Below are 23,607 nucleotides of genomic sequence, written 5' to 3' on the forward strand. Positions count from 1 at the left end.
CAAAAATTTCCACATAAAAATAATCAATTCAACTATCTTTTGTAACATTTCCAAGGTATTATATCTCTCAGTTTAGTACAGAAATGACTAAAAAAAGGCTGAGGCATGACCGTTCTGCTCGAAATTACGAATAAAAGAAAGAACTCGCGTTAAGGAAAAAAAGGGAAGAAAATTTAACACGTAAATATATACCAATGCCCTTCAGCTTGTACGGATACCTACGTCTATTTTTAACATATTAGAGTGAGGTATAAACATCACAACCATAGCCACGTGTGAGGATAGCAGATGAATCCGTAACATCCAAGAAAAGATTCATGAACAAATATGGTTTTAGTGCCATTTAAACGAAACTGAATTCCACCTAAAGCTACAGGCAAGTTGTTCGTTCAACTATATAACTAAAATGAAAAAAAGTTTGCAGTGCAGCAGCAGAAAGGTATCTAAAAGGTTAGTCCCCTTGGCCTTTGATTTGATTAAATATTCATGGGTTCAGGACTAGAAGAATTCAGTAAATCCAGCAACGAATTCTGAGGCTCCAATTCCTCATGCCATAGCTGCAGTTTGTCACTGGGATAGAAGTTCCTCGTGACTCCTTCAGAGTTGATCTGCAACACAACACGACAAAAAAAAAAAAAACAAAGATCAGATCTTATACAAAGTATTCACACTTTACATGCAAAACCCATTCATTTAAAAGTGTAACAATCTTACAATCACAGTGCGAACGACACCACCGCTAGCACCATCACGAGCAATGGCAAGGGAAACCGCCTTAACCACGAATTGCTACAATGAATTTCCATACAACAATTCATAGTGAAGTTAATGGTCAACCAATCAATAAGTACGTTTACAAAATAAAATAAAATTTAAAAGTACCTTTACAAAGTAATTCTATCCATAAAGCTGAAGAATTACAAGAAAATATTTATCAAACTTGACTAAAACAAAGCGTACCTCAGCTTCATCCTTTGTCATTCCTTCCTTCCATGCTTGATCAAAAAATCCATATAGGTAACTGGAGCCAGATCCTGTGCAATCCACACATTCAAATCATAACAATTTTTTTTCCACAAAAGTACTGCACCACTGCCAGCGGCCCCCATAATTTCCTTAAGCAAATTCCCAATATTTTAGGTTGTCAACAGTAAAAACTAGGTGATGTACAACTTTGACAGTAAAAACTAGGTGATGTACAACTTTGAGAAACTGATAATTAGACGGAAAAAAATGAGGGCAATCAATGAGCAATATGCAGATAATCAGTCCAAACAAGACAATACAGATGTTGAACCATGCATAATCGCATGTATATAAAATAATGCAAAGCAACATAAAACCAGATGATATAAACAGTAGGGGTCTTCAAACTTTGGTTAAAACCGAATTCACTGACTGAACTTATCTAATTCGGTTAATTGGTCGGTTAACCGATCTAGTTCAGTCAGAGGTAAGTTAAGAGTTTTTTGGAATTTTGGTTAACAGTTAATTCAGTTTGAAATCAGGTAATTAACCAAATTAACCGAACTTAATAAATAATATTATATATTATATGCATTAGGCTATTACTAGTTCGGTTAATTTGGTTAATTCGGTTAATCCGGTCAAATGAATATTATAAATTTATTTTTTTATATGTATAATACTTGTTTTAACAAAAAATAAAAACATATAAATTTCAGTTAACCAACCGAATTAACCAAAATATTTTGGTTCGGTTAATTTTTTTTTTTAAATTTTGGTTCGGGTAACGGTTAAAGGATTAAAAAGTTCGGTTAATTCAGTTAATACTAGTTCGGTTCGGTTAACCATTTGAACACCCCTAGAAAACAGGCATCAAACTTAGCTCCTGAAATTGGAAGGAAAGGAGGCTTAAAGCTAAAAGATGAAGAGAATATCATACCTCCAATAGCAAAAGGCTGCTCAATCAGAGTTCCACCAAGAGGAATTGCATATATTTTACCACCTTCATACTTATCCCACCCGCCAACAATAAGGCCAGTCTCAAGCATGTTCTACTCAAAATATAACAAAACTGTGTCAATCAAATAGACATCAATTATAGGAAAAAGATTAAAAAATCCTCATTTGCTCCTAAAAATATAAAATTCTGTCAATAATTGCAGCAAAACTAAAGCCTAATTTCAATGAGTCTATGCATTGGTTGAAGTTTATCTACTTTCCAAAATAAATGGTTGCAACCAGAAAAGACATCCCATGAAGAAAGAAAATAATTATGATTTCCACAATAACTGAAGGGTTGAAAATTCAAGCATCAATCAGTGTTTTCAAGGCACATGTAAAGGTGCATCACCGGATAGAGTTAATGCCTCAAGACCCTCTAGGCGAGGCCCAATTGATGAGGCTAAGGCATTTTGAGCTCAAGGAAGCTTTCGTGCCCAAGTGAAAGAAGACGTGCCTGAGTAAAAATACTTTTGGATTTCTGCTTTGTTGTTTTTGAAAAAAAACACATCTAAGATTCATAAATAAATAAAATGTACTATATAGCCTATCCAAAGATTTTTCCTCAAAAAGTGGAGCCATAGAACCGAAATTTTATTTGTGTTAAAAATTTCAACAAAGGAAGCTGAAAGCTCAAATGTATTATATTTTAAGAGAACTGAAACCAGTTTCTGTCTTCTACAGTATTTTATAGAAAAAATTCAATCTCAGCAGTTGTACTTGAGAAAAACAAAAAACAATTGTTATTAAGCTTTTTACTCTCTTCTTCTTCCAATGCCTGGATTTTCTTTTCTTTTCTCTTTTTCTATCCTTTTCTACTTTCTTCTTCTGTTTGGGCTGTGAAGCTGTTACCTGTTTTTCATACACATATTTCATATTTTTATTTACACATGTGCTCTTTACATTGCTCAGGTGAAAGCTTTTTCTGTGTCATGAACATCTAAGCGATAAAGGACTCCTAATTCCTAGAATGCTTGTGCCTTGACCGTACATAAAATCTGTATGATAGGCAGGGGAGGAATGAATAGTCACTAAATCTACCATGCAAACATTGAAAAAAAGAGTAATAGTAGGATTGGAAAAGGTAGAAGAATAAAAAAAGAGTCAAGAGTAATTTTTATACGCAATAAGCTCAAACCTTGTTATTGTAGGATAGTAGCCTGATAAGATTTGCAGCGACTTTGGAAGTTGCAGATTGGCCAAGCTGAATCCTGTTCATGCATGGGAAAAAAGCTGTTAAACAAACAGTCATGGTAGAAGTTCGAAAAAAGCAATCTCATGAATAGTACTAATAAGAAATCCGAAAATAATAATAATCCAAGAATCAGTGATGACTTAAATATAACAAAAATAGAAGAAAGCAATTTCTAGATAAAGAATGCAAAGCTAATTAGCATGTAGGAACATACAGACTGCAAGCAACTGGAAGGCAAAACGGCAAAACTAATCAAAATTAAAAAGAAAAGAAAAGGCAAAAGCCAATAATAAGAGAATGTATAAGAAAGAACTGACGTATGTTGGTGAAGGAAATAGCGGATATAATCGGAAACGATCTGAGAATCAGCAGCCTGCAACAGGACAATCTTTTTAATCATCGTATCTAAAATATACAAAATATATACATATATATACATATATATTTTGCGGAGACCAGAAATCCTGAATAAAAGAGTAAGGTCAAATGAGTTGAAGCGAAAGAAAGAATTACGGATCCAGAGCGGCAAACGTAGACGTTATCAGTGAGCTGTGTAATTTTGTCAGATGCCCGGTTAGCAACATACATCCCTAATCAGTAAAATCAGAAGTACATTATTTAGAAATTCAAACATCTAAGAATAAAGTAAAAGATATAGAGAAATAAAATACCAGTACTGGTACGAGAATCGGCGCCGAGGACGACACCGCCGTTGTAGGTGACACCGATGATGGTTGTGCCCATGGAGTGGGAGGCGTTCAAGTTCATTTCCAGATCCATCTGGTTCTTGTTTGTCTTTGTCCGTTCCTTCCGTAAAACCCTAAATTCTAATCCAAACTCTGCTCTACTTCAAATTGCGTTCAGACCTTCCTTCCGCAACACTGCAAGAGAAAGTACTGAAATGAATATTTTGTTGTAGTTTTATACTACAGGGGTCAAATTCTCGTATTAGTGTACGTGTTATACCTAAGTTGTTGATTTTGTCAGTTTTAGTTTTCTATGATATACTCATTTTGCATTTTATGCAGCAAATTATACCTAATTTAATGATTATTATTTAATTTATTTTAAATTTTAAATTTTAAAATATATAAAAATTAAAAATAATTAAATTGGAGATCATTGTACTAAGGTTTAAATTGTATTTTTTTTATTATTGAAAAAATAAATAAATTAGTCTAAGTATGTTAAATTAAATAGCAAAATGGTCTTTTCTATTAAAAATGTCATTGCTATTAAAAATTAGTGTAACAAATGGAATAAACTAACAGTTGAATATAACATGCCACACGTACCTTGTATTAACAGAATAATCAGTTTTTTTATCTAACATACAATTATTAATTTGCTCATTTTATAAATAAAGAGAGCAAAATGTAATCCGACTCCTAATATAAGGATTTCCATGATACTTTTACTGTATAAATACACAACTTCACGTCACTATTCACATAATTTAAATTTAACCGTATAAATTTAATCGTTACCATATTAGTTCAAACTTGAAATTCAAAACTTTAAAAAAGCATGAGAATACAAATTGATGGAATAAAAGATTAAACTACAACTTAAATATAATTTAAGGATTAATAGCAAAATTTCACCATACAATAGGTCACATTTATGATATGAAACTTAAAGGTATTCAATATTGGCACAGGTCTCTGATCCAATTTGAGATACGAATTTTAATTTTTATCCAATTTGGTCTGTATTTATAAGTCAGATAAATGTACTTTTATTAATAGTATGTAGTTGGGGAGTGGAGTTAGGTCGAAGGGGTTGAATTTGGGCTCAAAGATTTAGCCAAGATCCTCAAGTTAATACTTAAATCAATAAATAGCTTAGGGAATAATTAATGAATCAAAGATATTTTTGAGGCAAGTAATACTTCACTTTTATACCTGACTTTGAGATCAAGCTGGGACTATAGTGTATTTCAACTTAAAACCTCAAAATTTTCAAATTTCTTACCAAACAGATCTAAAATTTAAAATTTTGACAATTTTTATTTAAAATAAATTCTATTGAATTTTTTTTAAAAAAATTATATATGCAAATACATACCACTTTTGATTAGTGCTATCGTTTATTAAGAAAAATACTTTTACTAATGTCGGTTTAATTTAAAATTAAAAAAATTAAAATTCGACTTAAATTAAGATTTTTGGACGATTTATATAATGCAAGTTAAAATTTATAGTTAATTGAATTGAACTAAATTCTATTTTTATTTGATTTATAAATAATTTTAATTTTTATGATATAAAAATAATTTTTTATATTCAAAAATACTGAAAAATAACTTTAAACTAAATATATATAATTTATTGATTATTTTTATTTACTTGAAAAGTTATTATTATTTTTTAGAAAAAATTGTGAAAAAGGATTTTGAAACTTTGTTAAATAATATTAAAAAACTATAAAAGCAAATTTTATTTTGTTAAAATTGATCTAAAAATTCAAAGTAAAAAATTAATATGGAAAAATCGAGAGTTAAATTATGATGGAGAATTTAAAAAATCCGAATGAACTAGACCGATATCACTTCAGCTAATGTAGAAAAAGCCTGATATTAGACTAAGGCTTGAAGTTTGAATCTTATGAATGGAGAAAATAAACGCTACAAAGCTTTCTTTAGGAGTTCTACCAACTAGACTTCGGATTTGATCGAACTAATGTAATTATAATATATCAAGGTAAAGTAAAAAAAAAGGATTTAAGTCTAGATCTAGCCCTTAAACTAGCTCTTTTTCTCACATTAATACTTAATATTTGTTTCATCTCATTTTGGTACTTAATTTATTATTTCGTGTCCAATTTTGCCCCAACAATTTTTGGTGTCCAATAATAATGGACCAAATGTCGGTTCTTATTAGCAATTTTTTTATTTTGAGGTAAATTAAGATGAAAATGATAGTTCATGCATTAAAGTGAGAAACAATTTTTAAGTAGTAAAGTGAAAAAACTTGTGTAGAAACTATTGCTTATGTCAAAAATAATTTCGTAGTTAATTACTTACTTTTATTACATATCTCTTTTTCACTTAAGAAATCTCATCAAGTTCTCTACAGTCAAGATTTAACTTGCTTAACTAAAAATCCTCACCTAGAGTAGTTCTTGTTACTTGCTTATTGTATATTTGACATATTAAACTTTGTTGAGAGTAAACATCTGCTTTAAAGTGTCTTACTCTCTCAACAATTAAATTATTATTTCAAAATATTTATATTTAATTTTAGCCTCAAGTTTTTACCACCCTATTTTAAGGAGAAACCAAATGAATTTATGGAGTTTCAACGGTTAAATTCACCAAAAAAATCCTCGATTAACCCTTTTATGTTCTCCTCAAAGAGACAAAAACTTGAAACTAATATATACACCTAAAAAAAAATACCTTTTCAACACAAATATTTTATCTCCTCCATGATTGACACGTGAATCCCAATTAAACAGTCGCTAGACAAGTCCAATAGGCTCTAAGCTAAGAGACTACCCTTATCTCTGAAGCTCCATGATCAAGCAACTTGTTGAAGGTTATAAATACGCTCTTCCCTTAACAAAAAGGGACAATACCGCAGATCCAAGTCAAAACCATTCAATCACCACTTTTTCTTTCTTTTTTTCTTTTTACAGTTCTCCGCACGTATGAATCGTAGTTCTTTTCCTATTACCACCCATTATATTGACATGTGTCATCATAGTCGGTGAACCCTAACCCAAAAGAACAGAAAACCGGGGTAGTTGTCAACGTTAAATTTTCATCTTATAGGACGAGATGAACACTAATCTTGTTTTTGCTTTCCTAGTAATTGAAACAGCAAATTGTTACCCCCGTGAATGGGTTGGGTCGAGTTGGTCTCTTAAATTCGTTATTTCAATGAATAAGAATAAAAGGTAGATGCTCCTCTGAATGGACGTCTCTACTTTCTATTGTCTCAGTGTCTCCACTCTCAATAGATAAATAATAATAAATAAAAATCATCCATTGGGGTTTGAGGATAAATAATAACATGAAGACAGTAGCAACTGCGAGCAACAATGGATGGAGATGGAGCTTTCTATTTCCACACTTGAGTAGCAGCAGCAGGTTCATGTTGAGATTTCTTCCATATTCTTCTACAAATAAAGTTAGTATTTTAATTTAACTACTAATTCATGCCTGAATTTGATCTCTCCATATATGCAGTCTCGGGAAAGCCACTCTTCCACTCCCCATCAAACTCAGACTACACCCTTTTAAAGCCAACAATAATATCGTGGCTTCCTCTAATGCAAAGCAAGCAGATTTGTTTGCTTCAAGGACCCAAAGGGTTAAGCTTCCGGTTTATGATGACACTTTCAAAGACAAGGGCGATGGCGGCCAACCTTATCATATCAGTCAATTTTTAAGCCACCCATCTGGGATCCAAGCTATACTAAACACTAGAGCCTTAGAAAATTTTGAGCTTCTTGACACCAATGCGTACAGGTCAGTTGCCTTCCCTGTTTTATCTCATGGTGTTACTGCTCACTGCTAGTATTCTTCCCGCTTAACTGTTATGCCCTATGCTGCAGGCAAGACATAGCATATCACTAATCAAATTTCTTTTTTAAGAAACCTTTTTCCGGCTATGCCTCATATTACTGCTCAGCCCTTGGGAAAAGAGAAGCGTGTAATAAACTCCATTCTTGTTGTATTTAGTTTAGTCTATGCCCTTTTTTGCTTTGGCTATCAAGGAACTGTTTTTTTTTTTTTTCAATTGACTTATACCAAGTTTCTCATTCTTTCTAAACCTCTAAACTCAGGACTTACTTTGATGCTTTTTATCTTCATCTTCTTTATCTCTTGATTATATATATGTTCTTCGATGCTGTTCAGGTGCACACTTCCAAAACTTGCGCTCTTCAACTTTGAAGCAAGTCCTGTACTTGACTTACGAGTGATCCCCACGAAAGAAGACTGCATTGTTGAGTTATTTTCTTGCAAGGTGAGCTTTGATCCTACATTTTAGATACTGTAAGGTAAAAGTAAGGTGGGGGCAAAATGTTTGCTTACAGTGAGGAGGAAAAATGAAAAGAAAAGGAAATAAATGCAAAGAACTCATTTAGCATTTTCAGAACCTGTCAGCAGAGGTTATATTTTGCAAGTACACTGCTAAGTTCTACTGAAAATTTGATGTCATCCAAAAAATGCGTCATCCAGTGATTCCTCTTGGCGTTGAAGCCTCTACAGCAAAAGTGAAGAATGCTCAAAATTTGAACAGATTAATCTATGAAAATTACACTCTATGGAAAGACATCAGTTCTCTGTCATGCTCATTTCTAGTTGGTCACAACTCAGAAGCATACACATTAATAAGTAACATCAATATCAAAATGCCAATTTTTGCTATTGTGCTTATTAGATGAGAATGACGATGTCTATTTTCACTGAATCCTGAAAATGAAAGATTTGTCAAGTATTACAAAGAAAATGGTTACTGTTATTCATATTCTGTTTGATGACTGGTGAAAATTGCGTGTATACTTATTGCTAAAATTGTATGCAGTTCAAGGGTTCAAAAGTTGTGGAACGCCAAAATGACCATTTTTCAGGTACTTATTATGGCATTTGTATACCTCTGAGCTAATATAGGTTTGGTTTTATTTAGAGTGACAGATGTTGTTTAGATGGACTAAAATGCTTGTTTCATAGTGCTAAACCTATTGTTTGAAAACCAATCATTTTAAACTTAAAATGTATGCCCTTTTGGATTTTAAAGACTGTGGCTAAACTTTTCATTTGGTCCCTAGCTGCTATCCTCTTATCACCCAATTGGATACAAACTATAGCTACAAGTTTTGTGTTTTAATAGGCAAGATTTTGAAGGTCGTCCCTGACTTGCTATCTGCTTGGTTATGGGTTCAAACCCTTGAAATAGCCTCTGTGAACAGGGGAAGGCAGCATATATTAGACCTGCCTCTCTTTAAAGCCAAGATCCTTGTGCACTGGGTACGACCTGTTTTTTGTGTGTGCTTGGATAGATTTCATTCAGTTGTATCCTTGATAACAGAATTAAGATAGACTGCCTATGAAGATTTTTCTTTTCAGAATATTTAGGAATGCATGTTGTGCTATATAAAGCGAGTATTTGGTACCATGTTGTAACTATTAATGTTGCTTTGATTTTTGCAGCTACTATGATAAATCATATTACTTGGGACACAAATATGTCTGAACCATTTTTAGAGGTTGATGTGAAGTTGAATCTATGTCTTGAGGTTGTTATCTTATTGGCTTCAAAGATCATGATAGTTACCTGGATATTTAACTTCAATTCTGCCCCGTGACAAAACATTGTTCTTTTGGGTTGTCCAGAATATCCATCTGTATATGTTTTTGCCTTCAAAAATAATATGAAATTGTTAAGTTTTGCAGTTCCTTTTAGGTTTATTGAATTTCAAGATTTTCAGGCTCCTGGTGCATTACCTTAATTTGGGAACCCCTTTGACTAGACAGTTCTGGCTCATATGATTCGATTTATATTTTACTTCTGTAGAATCTTGATTCTAGTCATATTTTTTAGAATGTCAGCATGATAATGTGATTGTATTTCTGTTCTGGTATGTTAACGTGTTTAATTAACTCATCTTTCTAGCTGTTTAAGCAATGATTTTTTATTTTACTTTGACAACATTATGGATGAGGTTGACTTTTGTAAACAGATTTACACGCGACCTTTTATTTTACTGCCAACTTCAGCCGTGGAGGGTCCGGGAAATATGTAAGTATATCTTGTTTAATTGCAGCATACAGATGCTAGGGTTATGTTTATGTATCGTATCCTATCCATTTGCACATTTATCTTTTGGGGCTTGCAAGATTTAAGGAGCCTCTCTAACTATACTATTATTTCATTACTTAATAGTATATTCATTTAATATATATTGAAGGATAATTTGTATGGTGATTAAATCGCATTACATAGTGTCTGACACAATATGGTATGTTAATAGTACGGGAGGAGGGATTTTCATTTTCACTCGCTAATTTTTCCATGCATATATTATAAAATGGATTTGTTATTAATACAGAATGATACAAGCTCTACTGGATAGACTTGTTCCTTTGCTTCTTCAGCAACTAGTGCAAGATTACAGCAACTGGGTTCAACTCCAAAAGCAGCTGATAAATTAGCTTATTTGTTCATATCAGCTGGTAAGCCTTTCACCCGTTAACTGTTTTATTTTCCCTAACTTGTGTTTATTTGTCTCAATTAAGTCCATGATGATGAACCATATTCTTTTTAATCTGAATCAATGGCAACCGGTTTTAATCTGAGAAAATGGTAGGGAGGGGAGGGGGAGGGGGAGGGGGAATAGCATATTCAGACAAACTGGCTGGGGCTGGCTATTTAACAAATTAACGATCATATTCGCCAAATGTAGCTGTATTTTGTTCTGTCAGATTAAAGTGATGTAATGAAAGATGTTAACCTGCTGCTGCTGCTAGTAACAGTATTCGTTTTAATTACCTTAAATAATGATTTTATTTTCTTGGATGTTCTAACCTTGCCTTTGTGTTTAATTACTGATAACAGGCAAACTAGCAAAGGCAAGGCCGAGTTAGAACATATTTAGCCCCAGCAAGAAGCTTTCCACATGGGCTTGGGTTGACTCTAAAATTAAAAATAAATAAGATGCTCACATTTGTTGTATTAAAATGATAATTTCTGTATACTAACTCAACCTAATCTTATGTCGCTGTATTGGTTATTCCTTGTCAATATTTTAACTACTTGTTTGTATGCATTGTTAAGATTGTAATTGAAATGCCCTTTTGCTCAAGTTTGCCTTTTGCTCAAGTTTGACTTCGCTACTACTGGTTGGTTTTGTCTTTCGTAATCAGCACTCAACCCCTTGAATGAGTCAATTTAGTTTCTTAGTCCATAAAGATGCTGAAAAATTGCTTGTAGAAAATTATTACAGTGAAGATTGAAATGGAAAAAAAATCTAAACCATACATAAAAAGATAAAAGCACAAGCTCTTTCACACGGTTGGCTTCAACTTCATCAAAGTGATCCTCTCAAGCATTGATAGTGAGAACAAACCAGAAAAGGTCTGAACTGAGTGATGCAAAAGCATCACCATCAAGTACTCAGGCATTCTGTGGTGGGATTGTGATGTATGCTGTGAGTTAAGTGATTGTTGGCCATATGAGCAGAGTGGCTGCTAACCGACCTTTAATCGATCCTACCACAATGCCTTGCAATAATATATAGTTGAGGGTTGAAGTACAATATTAACTAATATTATTGGCAGCAAAATTAAAGACCATTCAAGAATCAAGAGGGTTATACATGGTCTTGTGTAGTTGGAATTCTACAATTTAACTGCAAAAGGACCCGCATCAAATAAATAAGAATCTTGCAAATGCAAACCGACATGGCATCTCTGTATTCCTGGGCTAGCACGTCTAAGTACAAGCTAAGCTTTCTGTAGTTAAATTCGTTTGATTGATGGATCATTCAATGCCTTTGGACTTTTTGCTATACAAACATGATGAGAACAGTCAGGAAAAGAAACACAAGCCAACATTGCCAACTGTTGCTGTCAGCCCTCCCAAAACTCAAGTATGCTATTAGCTGTCAGGGGACGGCAACTACTTACATGAGAAGTCAATCGTGTGGCAGTGTCTTCATTCTTGATACCTGAAACTGCTCTGAAAATCTAAAATCTAACAAATGCCGCTAGTACTGCAGAGTAATCATCACTAATGCTCAACGTACTGCCACCAGTACTGATCCTAGATGCTTTCCACATTAGCTAATTGCTTTTAAGAACAAATCTTAACATCTATCTAAGAAAAAGCTGCACAATCTTTAACTTAACTTGCAGGTTCACATAACCGAGCAAGGAGAAAAAAGTTCACAAAATAACCTACCATTTAGCAATTGCATCACTCGATCATTTCATTTTGAGGTTTCGAAGATGCTCTCTGGATCTTATATCAGCCTACATATACAAATGCAAGTCTAGACTTGAGTATTTCATACCACATTAACAATCAAATACAAGATGCTCAAAGGTTCATGTTTCTTATTTCTGAATAATTGATCTCATTGACAAGCAAAATTATATCAAAATAAGGAAAGGAGTTACTATTGCATGGGTATTTTGAAACCCTGAATCAGTAAGGGTGCATTCCAAATTATGCTTTGGATTTCACCCCTCGAGGAATCTCAAGTGGTTTCTACCTTAGACAATCCCTCTAATTCACCTCTTAGATGTACATAAAAAGTCAGTTTCTTTTCAGGTGTTTTTTCTCAAAAACCTAACAATATGTAGCTCTAATAACATCAGACCAAAGCAACAAAGCCTTCAACAATTGTTAAGACCAGGGAACTTCCAGATTCTCATTTAGAACAACAACAATCAATGATACAAGAAATATATAAATAAAAGCTAAAAGATTAAGCACTTCAAAGAATTGGGTGCATGCTAATTTGCTGAAGAACAAATTCATAATTTTACCAGAAAGCACCAAACTGAGATTACCTGCCTGATAGGTTCTGGCACACGAAATTTGCAAGTCATGTTTACAATCTCAACGGCAGTTTCAAGTGATACTCTATGACCAACTGAAACAAATACAGGCTTCAGTGAACCTTGCTCTGATCTCATTGCCTATTGAAAAAGACAAAGTACAGTGAAGATTTGGGACTATAAAGCCGAGATAACTTCTGTACATTCATTTTTGAATCCTGAACTCTATGAACTAATGAAAATGAAAAATAAAACAAGTGACTTAGCATTGCAACATGTTGATATCTTATACTACTTTAACATTCAACAGGTTAAAGAAAAAAATTTACAGATATCTTTAATATGCTGAGCTTCTCAAAGTTGCATAAGAATGACAGACTCCAGCATTAAATAAATCAACACCTACATGCTAGTAGATTCGTTAGATAGTACATGAAAAGAAATGAAACTCTCAAGGTATAGTAAATGCATGATTACGGCTTATGCCTACTTCACTTTGAAATTTCTTTGATTAGATTTAGGGGTTTTATTTCAGATTTTCTGTTCAAACAATTTCGATTTCATTTCAAGTTTAGTTTTCAGTTCTTTTTACAATTCTATTTGATCATTTTCATTTCTGCTCCAATCGCATTACAATCAACATCTATTTACGGGTTTCTCAGATCAATTTTCAATACACAACTTCGGATCTAGATTTCTCTTCTCCCTTCTCTTGTTTTTACATATTTATTTTGAATGCTGAAAATTCGATTAGGGAAAATTGCATCTAGAATAGCCGTGAACTAAGAACCCTAGAAAGATTGACAAGCAGAAGTGGGAGTGATTGACTAAGGGTTTAAGGTTATTCCGAATTAGTTGACATAGGTTAAACGAAATTAAACCCTAGGATTGACGACCCTAGGTAGATGAGATCGAAAAGATAGTCTACAGAGCACCACTTAATCTATCCCGATTTAAGCTATTAGGTCGAAACATAAGTAGGTTAAATCGATCAATTAACTTAGTCACAAGCCGAAAGGTATTAACTAGGTTAATTGTTAACTAATTTGTTAAAACCTGAATCTGAAGGTGATCATGAATACAAATGCGAGTTAATCTTCTGCTTGCTCAAATTGATTGAGGATTCGATTGTTTATTCTAGTTTTGATTTTTATGTTCTTTTCTATATCTTTTTATTATTTGCTTTTTGTACTAAAATTAGTATGTGATTACTATTTAGACTTAGTATTGTGTGAATTGCAATTTAGTTTAGACAAACCTCCCTTAGGTATGATCCTCGGAATATTTCAAAGGAAAAAGAAGCACGGGTCTGCATTCTGCTCTTTTGAGTCAAATTACAATGCCCATGTTGAAAGAGAAAGTGCTCTTTAACAAAAGGGTGGTAGTTTCATGGCGGCTTAAGTTATTGCATAAAGCCACAGCATGTTAGGATTGGTTGAATAAAAGTTCTTTCATTGCAAGAACGTGATTTCTTTTTTTAATAAATGTACTACATATCTGCTTATGCTATGACTAGGAAGAATAAGATAAACACAAACCCTGCTCAACTTCTTACCGCACCCCAGATGAATCCTGAGTTGCCTCTTAAAGTAATAATGCCCTTGGCTTTGTTTTCTTCAGCTTCGAGAAGTTTTCTTACCCCAGATTGAGTAAGACCATCAACATGATGCAGCTGAAAAAGATATAAATATATTGACCATGATCAAATATACATTTATATATTGCATGTATGTTTGTTCATTGAAATGACTAATAATATGTAATGGTGCATAGAATAGTAGTTGATGTAAACTTACGTTCTTTCCAACACCAATGGTTGGAATATTAGCAATAACACCTAGATGAGAGGCCAAACCAAAACCTGGCAAAGGAAAAACCTCAAAATACAGAGAAGGAGACAATTGATAAGGGCATTTAATAGAGTAAAAGACTGACTTGCCTCGAGGGTGAAGTAATCCATTACCATCCACCATAAGTACCTGTTAAACGCATGCAGGAATTAGATGACACTAAGGAGAAGATGAACAATAATAAATAATGACAAAACTAATAACTTTAAATTGAAAAACAGAGGAGAGGACCTGTGGGTAGAAAGGACTAGCATCTTTTTTCATCTTCGCCAAGAGATGTAAAAGAATGGGAGCCTTGAAAAAAGAGAATTAAATTGGCTAAGTTAAATAGTTGATAGAATGATGGAAGACTTGGTAAGGAGTCACATGACCAGAGAACCAGGGAGGAACATGCCCTCAAGAAATTTTCAAATATAGATATTATATGTGTGATGTTGTGGGTGTAGATACAATAGGGATATTTTTAGATGTATTATCCAAAATAAACAAATAACCTTTCAGAATATATTTATTTCCAATTTTCATCTGAAACTTTATTCTCCGAATATACATATATCAGAATCTGGAAAAGTAGAGAAATAAACAAATGAGTACGAACACTGATAAAGTAACCAACAAGCATGCTACAAAACAGTTACGCCAAGATAACCAAGGATGATTCAAAAATGAAATTGGGTAATTTAATATTTGATAAAAACATTTATTCCGAACTCAGATTTCCAGATAATAAAGCTATGCAAAATTTCACAAATTGTTGGTCTCTTGTCACATACTATTATAAGAAAGCAACACTTAACCCTAGTGGCATATGTCAGAAGAAAATCCACAAAACCCATTTGCAGAGGGTCAAAAGTATATTACATAAAAACTGGCTGATTGCATCATCAAGAACAAAAACCACTATTCTAAATGGGTGCGCAGTTTGAAATCAATTTCTATCACTAAGGACATATCTACATGGCTAATATTTAACCCCATTAACAAGGTTAGAGCATAAGCATGCAAGGGGACATAAAAAAAAAAGACATTTTTTTGGATTTCCCAGCTAATGCCAGAAGTAGAAGTCAAGCAATTAAAAAGCACATTAGGTACAAAGCTTTTGATACACTAGAGCGGGAGTTCATCATCCAAGAGACCAATGTTCCTGGTTTCTCTGAAATGTTTATTAGTAGATAAGAAAATGCCTTAGTGCATCCAGGTTTTCTATAACAGTTAATGGACGGCTTGTAGGATAGCTAGACAAGGTGATCCAGTCTCCCCATATTTGTTTTCCATAGCGATGGATGTGCTATCCTGCCTTTTCAAGCAACCATGTATGGGGTTATTCCATATCATCTTAAGTCCAAGAAAATGAGGCTCATGTATTTGTGCTTCATTGATGAGCGGTTAAGCTTCACCAAAGGGAAGAGTGAATTTGTTGGAGCCATAACCAACATACTAAGTTCTCTATGTGAGTTCACCTTTGTAGCTCAATTGTTCCAATAGTGAGATCCATAGTTCAGGGATAAGTGATGAGATGTTGTTGGACATAGCTGCAAAGATAGGTTCAAGCTCGGAACACTGCCTGTCACAAACCTGGGAGTACCTCTGATCACTAAGAAACTAGGGGACGGATTGTAACCCTCTGGTGAAAAAAATCACACAAAGAATCAAGAGCTGAGCAATCAAACAGCTATCCTTTGCAGGTCATCTGCAGCATATTCAGTCTGTTATTTTCAGTATCCAAATTTTGGAGTAGAAACCAATTACTACCAAACAAAGTCACAACTATGCAATACTTTCCTGTGGAAAGAAATCGAAGGATGTGCAAAAGGGGGCAGAGTTAGTTGGTATCCTAAAGGCAGAGGACGGTTTGGGATTTAAAGACTTGTCTAGTTAATGAGGAATCTATGGATGGTGCTCATCCAAGCTGGGCCACTTTGAGTTGCTTGGATCGAAGCATGTGTCTAGAAAGGTAGGAATGTCATGTAACTGCCTTATTTACAGAGGTACAGCTGGAGCCGGAATAAGCTATTGAATTAAGTAGCCTTGGATGATATTTGGCCCAACATAAAGCAGCAACTGTTTGGAATGAGTTGAGATACAAAGACAAGGTGGACCAGTGTGGAGTCATTTTCAAATTCCCAGACACTCATTTTCTTTTACATTATCCTGTCACTGGACTCTGTAAAAGTTAAGATTAAAGAAAAAGAGGTTACCTCACGGAAGGCAAGGAAGCCCGGGATATAAGGAATGTCAAGGCTGAGGCAAGTGTACTCTTGATAGACGAGACGTAGATCATGAAGTAGGTCCAACACCACCAAGCTCCCACATGCCATAGATGGCTCTTCCTTGGAGAAGCTGACGTCTACGCCTCCCACATACTTGAGCTGTTGCTGCTGTGGCTCCGACTCCGACTGTGAGGCTAATCTCCACGGGAAATCATCCACCGTAATCACTCTTTTCTTGAGCGTATCTTGAATCCTGTCATTTCAATCACTCCTATATTTTACATTCTAAAAAACAACAAACCCTGATCCAATCAATACATTTACAAATTACAAAGAACATACTCCGCCCATTTGCCCAATTCAGCCGGAGATGAACCTTTTTGTGCTTCCTCTTTCTCATTTATCCCTTCCATTTTCCACTTCCACTTCAACTATTCAATACTTGCGATACGGATCGGATCTAACTCAACTTCCTAATATGTTCCACTTTCTTACCTTTTTTCTTCTCTTTATTGATCTTAGGAATTTCTTCTTCTGCTTTAAGTTATCACGCCTCAAAAATCGCTTCGAGAATTTCTTTTTTAAAACAAATATCGTGAAAAAGAAGTCCCGGAGGATGGATTAAAAAAAGAGCGAAGGAACTACACGCGCTTTATTACAGGATAGAGTCCTGGAAAAAGCCAGCAAAGCAAGGCTTTTACCGACACGTGTATTGTAAGCGAGTGGAAAAGTAGGGAGAATAGTGACGACTGGTGTTGGGTCTGGTCACAATAAAAACGAGGCTTTGAAAGTAATCGAGAAGCGTATGCCGCTCCTCCGCTCCTCTTCTTCTTCTTCTTCTTCTCGTCGTCGTTGTTGTTTCGATTTTTGGTCCTTTCTTCGTCTTCAACTTTTTTACCCCTTTTTTTGTTTGCTAAATCTTTTGCTCGTCTTCTTCGTCTTGTTCTTCTTGTTTGCAGGAGGCTTTAAATGAATTTATAAAATTAAAGCATCTCGATCAGTCGTTTTCTAAATTTCCGTCTACTCTTTTTTTAGTAATATGTTTCAGGTATGCATTTTATTTATCTCATCTGAATCCGCTCTCTTTATCACTTGTCTTGCTCGAGTTTTTGCTGTTTTTCTGCAATTTCCGCGTATTATTTGATTTTGAGCATCTTTTCACTATCTGATCTATGCCTCAAGTTGTTTGCCGTGTGATGGAATATGTTATTCTTTCTAATAATTTGGTTTTCTAATAAAAATGAAAATTTTGGGCTGGGAAGGATGTTGAACTTGAATATAAAATTTAAGAATTTTGAGTTTCTATTTTTGTCCGGTTGGTCTAAATTTCATTCTGTTGGTTTCTATAAGGACATAAGGGTCTAGGGCTTTTTCTTCTTTTGTTAGATTATTGTTTTTAGCATGCCCAGAACTTCTATCTATTATAACCAGTGCTCCTGCATTTCAATCTCAGTTATCGCTGGTACTTTGAGGGTTGACTGTTTCTTGAATGGTTATTTTGGCTACGAGCTTCGATTCAGCTTAAGCAATCCGGGATCCCAGTAATTGCATGTCTAGGGTTTGCTAGCAGCTCGAATTCGAAGGTGTTTCATTTTCCGCAACTAAATAGGTTTGCTTTATTTCTTCATTCGATTATACTAAAACCAAAATTAAGAACAATCATTTCAAAAGTATCTCCTTTCTCAAATAATTTGAATTAAAACAAACAAAAAGCAGAAAAATTTAAGGACCCGGGTGTCTGATGATATCTGGACACTCTTTCCCGATGTATCTTCTCCCTGTAATATTTCTTATCCTCTTAAATCTCCAAACTTTCACTTACGTCCCTTTTCTTGCCAGTGGACGCTTTTGTCTGGCACTTTTTGTAAAACTCAATCATTGCTCGTCCATAATCTTTAGATGGTAACTCACAAGCTTTCATTTTTTGTTGGTTTAGGGCAGATCGTGTAGAGATTGTGCCATCAAATGAGTGTCAAGAGTTTGGGCTAAGGAAATCTGCTTATCCTGGTTTTTATCATTTGGGGTTTCATTCATGATTGGGAAAATGGTCGAGGGTCCTAAATTTACTGGACTTATGGGAGGAACTGACAACAACGATAACAATTACTATGATTTTACTCAAGGGTTTTACCAAAAGCTTGGAGAGGGTACTAACATGTCTATTGACAGTTTACAGACAAGTAATGCTGGTGGGTCTGTGTCCATGTCTGTTGAAAACAGCAGCGTTGGTTCTAATGATTCTCTAACTCACATTTTAAGCCATCCTGGTCTGAAGCCTGTGAACCGCCACAATTACTCTGTCTCTGTGGGGCAGAGCGTGATTCGTCCTGGTAAAGTTGGCCACGCACTTAATGATGATGCATTAGCACAAGCATTGATGGATAATAGGTACCCAACTGAGGGATTGCCAAATTATGATGAGTGGACTATTGATTTAAGGAAACTTAACATGGGTTCAGCTTTTGCTCAAGGAGCCTTTGGCAAGTTATACAAAGGTACATATAATGGTGAGGATGTTGCGATTAAGATATTAGAAAGGCCAGAGAATAGCCCTGAGAAGGCACAAGTTATGGAACAGCAGTTTCAGCAGGAAGTTATGATGCTTGCTACACTGAAGCATCCAAATATTGTTCGATTTATTGGGGCTTGTCGCAAACCAATGGTTTGGTGCATTGTGACAGAGTATGCAAAGGGTGGCTCAGTTCGACAGTTTCTAACAAGGAGGCAGAATCGTGCTGTGCCTTTGAAATTGGCAGTTAAGCAGGCATTGGATGTTGCAAGAGGGATGGCCTATGTGCATGGACTTGGGTTTATTCACAGGGATTTGAAATCGGATAATCTTCTAATAGCTGCTGATAGATCAATAAAGATTGCAGATTTTGGAGTTGCACGTATTGAGGTGCAGACTGAGGGCATGACTCCAGAGACTGGGACATACCGTTGGATGGCTCCGTAAGTCTTTTGGCCGTATATGTTACAGTTTCTTCCCCTGTTACGATATGACATTTGCATCTTTTTGTGAAATAAAATGATGGAACTTCTCGTCTTTGTTAGATGATTCTCTCTAATCTGCATGAGCTCTATGGATTTTTTTTTTCTTTTTCCAAGAAAACCCTTAAAGTTGGGCATTCTTTTTGCGTTTATTTTGCACTCCTTTGTTTAATTAACTTTTAACGATTTGCAGATTATCTATGATATTCTTCTGTTGTGAATTATGTTAGAGAGTGAGTCTTTGGAGCTTGTAATTATATATATTCTATGAGTTTGCTGCTTGAAATCATCAACAAGAATAGTTTCTTTTACATCTTTATTGGAATTGTGACTTTGATTATGAAGTTCTTAACTTCATTATGCCGACTAGCAGCTTCCTTCTAATAGCTGATGCTTTTGTTTGATAATTTGAAGGTACTGTCTTCGAGAATATGATTTTATTTAAATAGTTTGAGTTCTCTTTCTTTTTGGTTTGAATATTTAATGTTTAAACAATTTCAGGTTCTTGAAAATTTGAAATTGTTATTGGTTATTGTGAGGAAAGTTTGAGTAGATTATTGGGAAAGTACATGTATTACCTTAGAAGATAGGATTTCTGAAGTCTCTCTCTAACATAGGTGTGAATGTTTGGCATCTAGATGTGTTGCAGTTTAAAGTGAATTAGGCTTCTTCTCAAGTAAAATAAAGAAGATGGAACAACGGTTAAGTGGATACTTGATGGATAATTACTTATTAGGCATTCATTCATTCATTTCTTTATGTCCTAAATTAATTTCTAAGAGTGAGCGTTCTTATGAGATTTTAAACAGTTCAGTAGCAAGACAGAGATTATGACTAGCTTGTTTTCATCTGCTGCCACTATTTGCAGTGCATCTTGTTTCTCCATATTTTGGGATTTTTGTTTCGTTCCATGTAAGATGGCTGAGAGAACAGGTCTTCTACCTTTAGATCTCAGCGCAATTTGGAAGTATTGAAAGATTTTCCTTAGAATCTAAATCTAGTATTCTTCCACCCGTTATGCATGTACTTTCTGTTTGATGTATTTAAAGTGATCCTTTGTTTTATATCAGTTTATACCTCACTGTCTCATTGTTGTGTGCTATCGTGCACTGCCATTAGTTTGTTTCTAATTTAATAAATCATGTAACTTTTATTTGAGAGTTGTGAGCAAGGGTTCCCGTTGGCTCAATGACTAATTTTTGCAGCAGCACAGCAATAGAGGAGTTGCAAAGGCTACCCTGGAGATTATTTGGAATTTATGCCTTATGTTTGCAACATTCTATTGTACAGCACTGAGGTTGGACTGGCCAACATTGCTTATGATTTGTCTCTTTGAATGTAAATGGTAGTATTCTAAAGAGGCTAATTGCCAAGCATGGGAATCTACCTTCACATGGTTACTAGTTTTGTTGTGTCATGTTGAAGCAAGGGAGTAGGACAAATAAAGTGAATCAATGTACTTAATAATGGCCTAATAAAGTTGAAACAAGGAATGATTTAATGCCCTTAGTAATGGCTTATTCTGGAGTTTGCTCAAATAGGGAGATTGGGTGCAAGTATGCTTTACCAAGAAATGTCCTAGCTTTAAACTGAACGAGGTCTCTTACCTTATATTTGAATGGAGCGTTTGACAGTTTCTACTGCATTTCAAAATGAGACAGCAAACTGTGAATGTGCTCTGTTTGGTCAGCTATCCACAAATTGGAATATTATCTGTGGGACAGCAACTGATTTCTTCAAAAATATGCTGGAAACCAAGCTTGAAGCATGACCAGATACATATGTGAGTAGATGAAGGATAAAAAGGTGGCAACCACCCTAGTTGTTTACTGGGACAAAATGTAAATCACTAGAAGGATAGAAGTGAGGAGGAGGAAAGGCAAGTGAAAATATAAAATCAGGTCTTGTTGGTCTTGCTAGAAGTTGGAGAAGACATCAATGGCCATGAAATGAAGAGAGCGCTGACCAAAAATAAGTTTTGCTGACAAAGCTTGAGTAGATAAGAATTTCTCTTGTGTTTCCTCTGATTTAGTATCTTGGTTTTTAGTTGAAGTAACGGCTTTCTAGACTTTGTTTTGAAGTAGGTATTTGGATCTCTAAGATTCTGTGATGTAAAGTTGAGAGTGTATGCATTAGTTGATATAACCATATCTGATGAGGCAGAATGCCATGTCAGTTATTTCTATCATATATAAACATTAATAGTTAACTAACGTTGCTGCTTGAGGAGCAGACGTGATACACTCGAGTATATTTAATACCCTATGTAAGTGATAAGTTCTGTACTTTTGAATCCTCTTTCTTGTGTTATTGACTTAATATCCACTGCTAAATTATTCCCCACTGAGAGAGAAAATAGTCAAGTAACATTGGATCACTTCATCATGTTATACTCTAGTTGCCATGGTACTTGGATTTGTCGAAGGCAATTGCTCTCCTATTTCAAATCGAGTACTGGGAACTGGTTTGCATCTTATATATGATAACTATGTTAACGGTGTTTGTTAATGCATTTGTTTTGACATTTAGTTTATCATCAGTTTTCCCTGAATTGGTATCTGATTTGCAGCTGTAAGTATTTTATTCATTTTTGTTCTTTATTTATATTAATAATACTATTGGTTATGATTCTGTGCTTGTCTTGGCTCTTGCAGAGAGATGATACAGCATAGACCCTACACGCAAAAAGTAGACGTGTATAGTTTTGGAATAGTCCTTTGGGAGCTCATCACTGGCTTGCTTCCTTTCCAGAACATGACTGCAGTTCAGGCAGCATTTGCTGTGGTGAACAAGGGTGTAAGGCCAGTTATTCCAAACGATTGCCTCCCAGTGCTGCGTGAGATCATGACACGTTGCTGGGACACAAACCCAGAAGTTCGTCCTCCCTTCACTGACATTGTGAAGATGCTTGAAATTGCTGAAACGGATATACTGACAACCGTGCGTAAAGCCCGGTTCAGGTGTTGCATGACTCAACCAATGACAATTGACTGATCCAGAATGGAAGAGTGGAGAACAGACGACAATAAACGGAAAGATGCAAGGGAAGCAGTAAGAAATTAAATATAATTCATGTATCAGTATTTTACATTTTTTTTTTCACCCTTTACGTAATATTTTCCAGATAGAAGGTAACTATTGGGTTCAGAATGCTGGATTTTGGTGTGAACTTGTACTTGGACTAGTGGTGATGGTAGTTGTAGAAGTAAGGGAACCATTGATGTGGTTCCCTTATGTATCTATATTTATATATGTGGGACTGCCATATCTCTTACTCTTGATTGTTTAAATGCAGGTTCACAATTGGATGAACCTGTTCTGTTTTTCTTTTTCATTTTTTGTGCGTGGTAGTTGTATTTGGGGTGTGTTTTGGTGGCACATACATACATACGCTTGCATATCAAACAATAGCGAATACGTTACATTCCATTACATGTTGACCAATTATTTTCTTTCTGCAAAACCGGAAAGGTTCTCAACGTTGAGTACGCGAGTTGAAGTGAACGGACAGCTGTAACTATGAACTGGTGTTTAATAGGTGGTGTCGGTTAATTTTTATTAATTGAAATTTAAAAAAATATTAGTCGTTATGAAATGGATTCATTGGATTAAAATAATTTCAATTAATTTAGTTGGTTTTCCTTTAATCAATCAAAATTAATATTTCTAACTTTTCCTATTTGATGAAACCAAAATGCCAAAAAAAATCAGTATTTAAATGCAAGGCTTAAATAACTTTTAAATGCCAAATTGAAACATTGTAAAATTCTAATACAATTAAAAAGAGTACGAAAACCTTGGAAGGTTAGATCATTACTAGGATCATTTAAGTATCCAAGTTTTGATTAATTCAGATAAATCAATCAGTTTTGCTTAATTGGTCCA

The 23,607-nt window shown here is 34.7% G+C and overlaps 4 protein-coding genes across 31 annotated transcripts; 2 read left to right on the forward strand and 2 right to left on the reverse strand.

Moving 5' to 3' along the window:
- Positions 1 to 318: 318 nt before the first annotated feature.
- LOC107937945 (proteasome subunit beta type-6) lies at positions 319 to 4,110 on the reverse strand. The gene is made up of 8 exons (XM_016870963.2): positions 3,832 to 4,110; positions 3,674 to 3,750; positions 3,478 to 3,533; positions 3,104 to 3,176; positions 1,907 to 2,018; positions 961 to 1,034; positions 715 to 789; positions 319 to 608 (listed from the first exon to the last, which is right to left on the reverse strand). Exons 1-8 carry the CDS (start codon positions 3,938 to 3,940, stop codon positions 477 to 479), a joined length of 708 nt encoding a protein of 235 aa, XP_016726452.1. The 5' UTR covers positions 3,941 to 4,110; the 3' UTR covers positions 319 to 476.
- A 2,624-nt stretch (positions 4,111 to 6,734) lies between these two features.
- LOC107937926 (uncharacterized) lies at positions 6,735 to 10,972 on the forward strand. 4 transcript variants are annotated; one of them, XM_016870941.2, is made up of 8 exons: positions 6,735 to 7,253; positions 7,353 to 7,634; positions 8,025 to 8,133; positions 8,695 to 8,740; positions 9,321 to 9,406; positions 9,851 to 9,909; positions 10,220 to 10,343; positions 10,726 to 10,972. In XM_016870941.2, exons 1-7 carry the CDS (start codon positions 7,177 to 7,179, stop codon positions 10,320 to 10,322), a joined length of 762 nt encoding a protein of 253 aa, XP_016726430.2. In that variant the 5' UTR covers positions 6,735 to 7,176; the 3' UTR covers positions 10,323 to 10,343; positions 10,726 to 10,972. The 4 variants fall into 4 exon arrangements, 2 of the variants coding, with proteins under 2 accessions (XP_016726430.2, XP_016726429.2); XM_016870940.2 differs by having other exon boundaries at positions 6,771 to 7,259; XR_001694792.2 differs by lacking the exon at positions 9,321 to 9,406 and having other exon boundaries at positions 6,735 to 7,259.
- Positions 10,973 to 11,414: 442 nt separating this feature from the next.
- Positions 11,415 to 17,277, reverse strand: LOC107937925 (endonuclease V). Of its 17 annotated transcripts, none has more exons than XR_005926990.1 (10): positions 17,074 to 17,277; positions 16,720 to 16,984; positions 14,753 to 14,815; positions 14,611 to 14,650; positions 14,468 to 14,532; positions 14,227 to 14,343; positions 12,688 to 12,812; positions 12,070 to 12,140; positions 11,796 to 11,842; positions 11,415 to 11,674 (listed from the first exon to the last, which is right to left on the reverse strand). XR_005926990.1 is itself a non-coding variant. In XM_041113047.1 (9 exons), exons 1-8 carry the CDS (start codon positions 17,142 to 17,144, stop codon positions 12,093 to 12,095), a joined length of 798 nt encoding a protein of 265 aa, XP_040968981.1. In that variant the 5' UTR covers positions 17,145 to 17,277; the 3' UTR covers positions 11,415 to 11,674; positions 12,070 to 12,092. The 17 variants fall into 17 exon arrangements, 6 of the variants coding, with proteins under 6 accessions (XP_040968981.1, XP_040968980.1, XP_016726427.2 ...); XR_005926989.1 differs by having other exon boundaries at positions 11,796 to 11,931; XR_005926984.1 differs by having other exon boundaries at positions 12,684 to 12,812.
- On the forward strand, positions 16,697 to 23,056 carry LOC107937924 (serine/threonine-protein kinase STY13). Of its 9 annotated transcripts, none has more exons than XM_041113039.1 (4): positions 16,737 to 16,951; positions 18,185 to 18,340; positions 18,668 to 19,683; positions 22,377 to 23,056. In XM_041113039.1, the coding sequence occupies exons 3-4, from the start codon at positions 18,764 to 18,766 to the stop codon at positions 22,714 to 22,716; spliced, it is 1,260 nt and encodes a 419-aa protein (XP_040968973.1). In that variant the 5' UTR covers positions 16,737 to 16,951; positions 18,185 to 18,340; positions 18,668 to 18,763; the 3' UTR covers positions 22,717 to 23,056. The 9 variants fall into 9 exon arrangements, with proteins under 9 accessions (XP_040968978.1, XP_040968973.1, XP_040968976.1 ...); XM_041113042.1 differs by having other exon boundaries at positions 18,673 to 19,683; XM_041113043.1 differs by having other exon boundaries at positions 18,185 to 18,314.
- The last annotated feature ends 551 nt before the right edge of the window (positions 23,057 to 23,607 follow it).

Source organism: Gossypium hirsutum, chromosome A05, assembly GCF_007990345.1.
Source record: "Gossypium hirsutum isolate 1008001.06 chromosome A05, Gossypium_hirsutum_v2.1, whole genome shotgun sequence".
In the NCBI taxonomy this organism is placed as follows: Eukaryota; Viridiplantae; Streptophyta; class Magnoliopsida; order Malvales; family Malvaceae; genus Gossypium; species Gossypium hirsutum.

Excerpts from the sequence above, each read along its gene's own strand:
- LOC107937945 (XM_016870963.2), bottom strand. The coding sequence starts at position 3,940 with ATGGATCTGGAAATGAACTTGAACGCCTCCCACTCCATGGGCACAACC. Across the intron at positions 3,177-3,477 it reads TATTTCCTTCACCAACATAC|GATTCAGCTTGGCCAATCTG; the intron begins GTCAGTTCTTTC and ends ATGCATGAACAG. Across the intron at positions 1,035-1,906 it reads GCAGCCTTTTGCTATTGGAG|GATCTGGCTCCAGTTACCTA; the intron begins GTATGATATTCT and ends TGGATTGCACAG.
- LOC107937926 (XM_016870940.2), top strand. The coding sequence starts at position 7,177 with ATGAAGACAGTAGCAACTGCGAGCAACAATGGATGGAGATGGAGCTTT. Across the intron at positions 8,134-8,694 it reads TTGAGTTATTTTCTTGCAAG|TTCAAGGGTTCAAAAGTTGT; the intron begins GTGAGCTTTGAT and ends AATTGTATGCAG. Across the intron at positions 9,407-9,850 it reads AGTTGAATCTATGTCTTGAG|ATTTACACGCGACCTTTTAT; the intron begins GTTGTTATCTTA and ends TTTTGTAAACAG.
- LOC107937925 (XM_041113047.1), bottom strand. The coding sequence starts at position 17,144 with ATGGAAGGGATAAATGAGAAAGAGGAAGCACAAAAAGGTTCATCTCCG. Across the intron at positions 16,985-17,073 it reads GAATTGGGCAAATGGGCGGA|GATTCAAGATACGCTCAAGA; the intron begins GTATGTTCTTTG and ends TTGAAATGACAG. Across the intron at positions 12,141-12,683 it reads TGCCAGAACCTATCAGGCAG|GCTGATATAAGATCCAGAGA; the intron begins GTAATCTCAGTT and ends TTGTATATGTAG.
- LOC107937924 (XM_041113044.1), top strand. The coding sequence starts at position 18,764 with ATGATTGGGAAAATGGTCGAGGGTCCTAAATTTACTGGACTTATGGGA. Across the intron at positions 19,684-22,376 it reads ACATACCGTTGGATGGCTCC|AGAGATGATACAGCATAGAC; the intron begins GTAAGTCTTTTG and ends TGGCTCTTGCAG.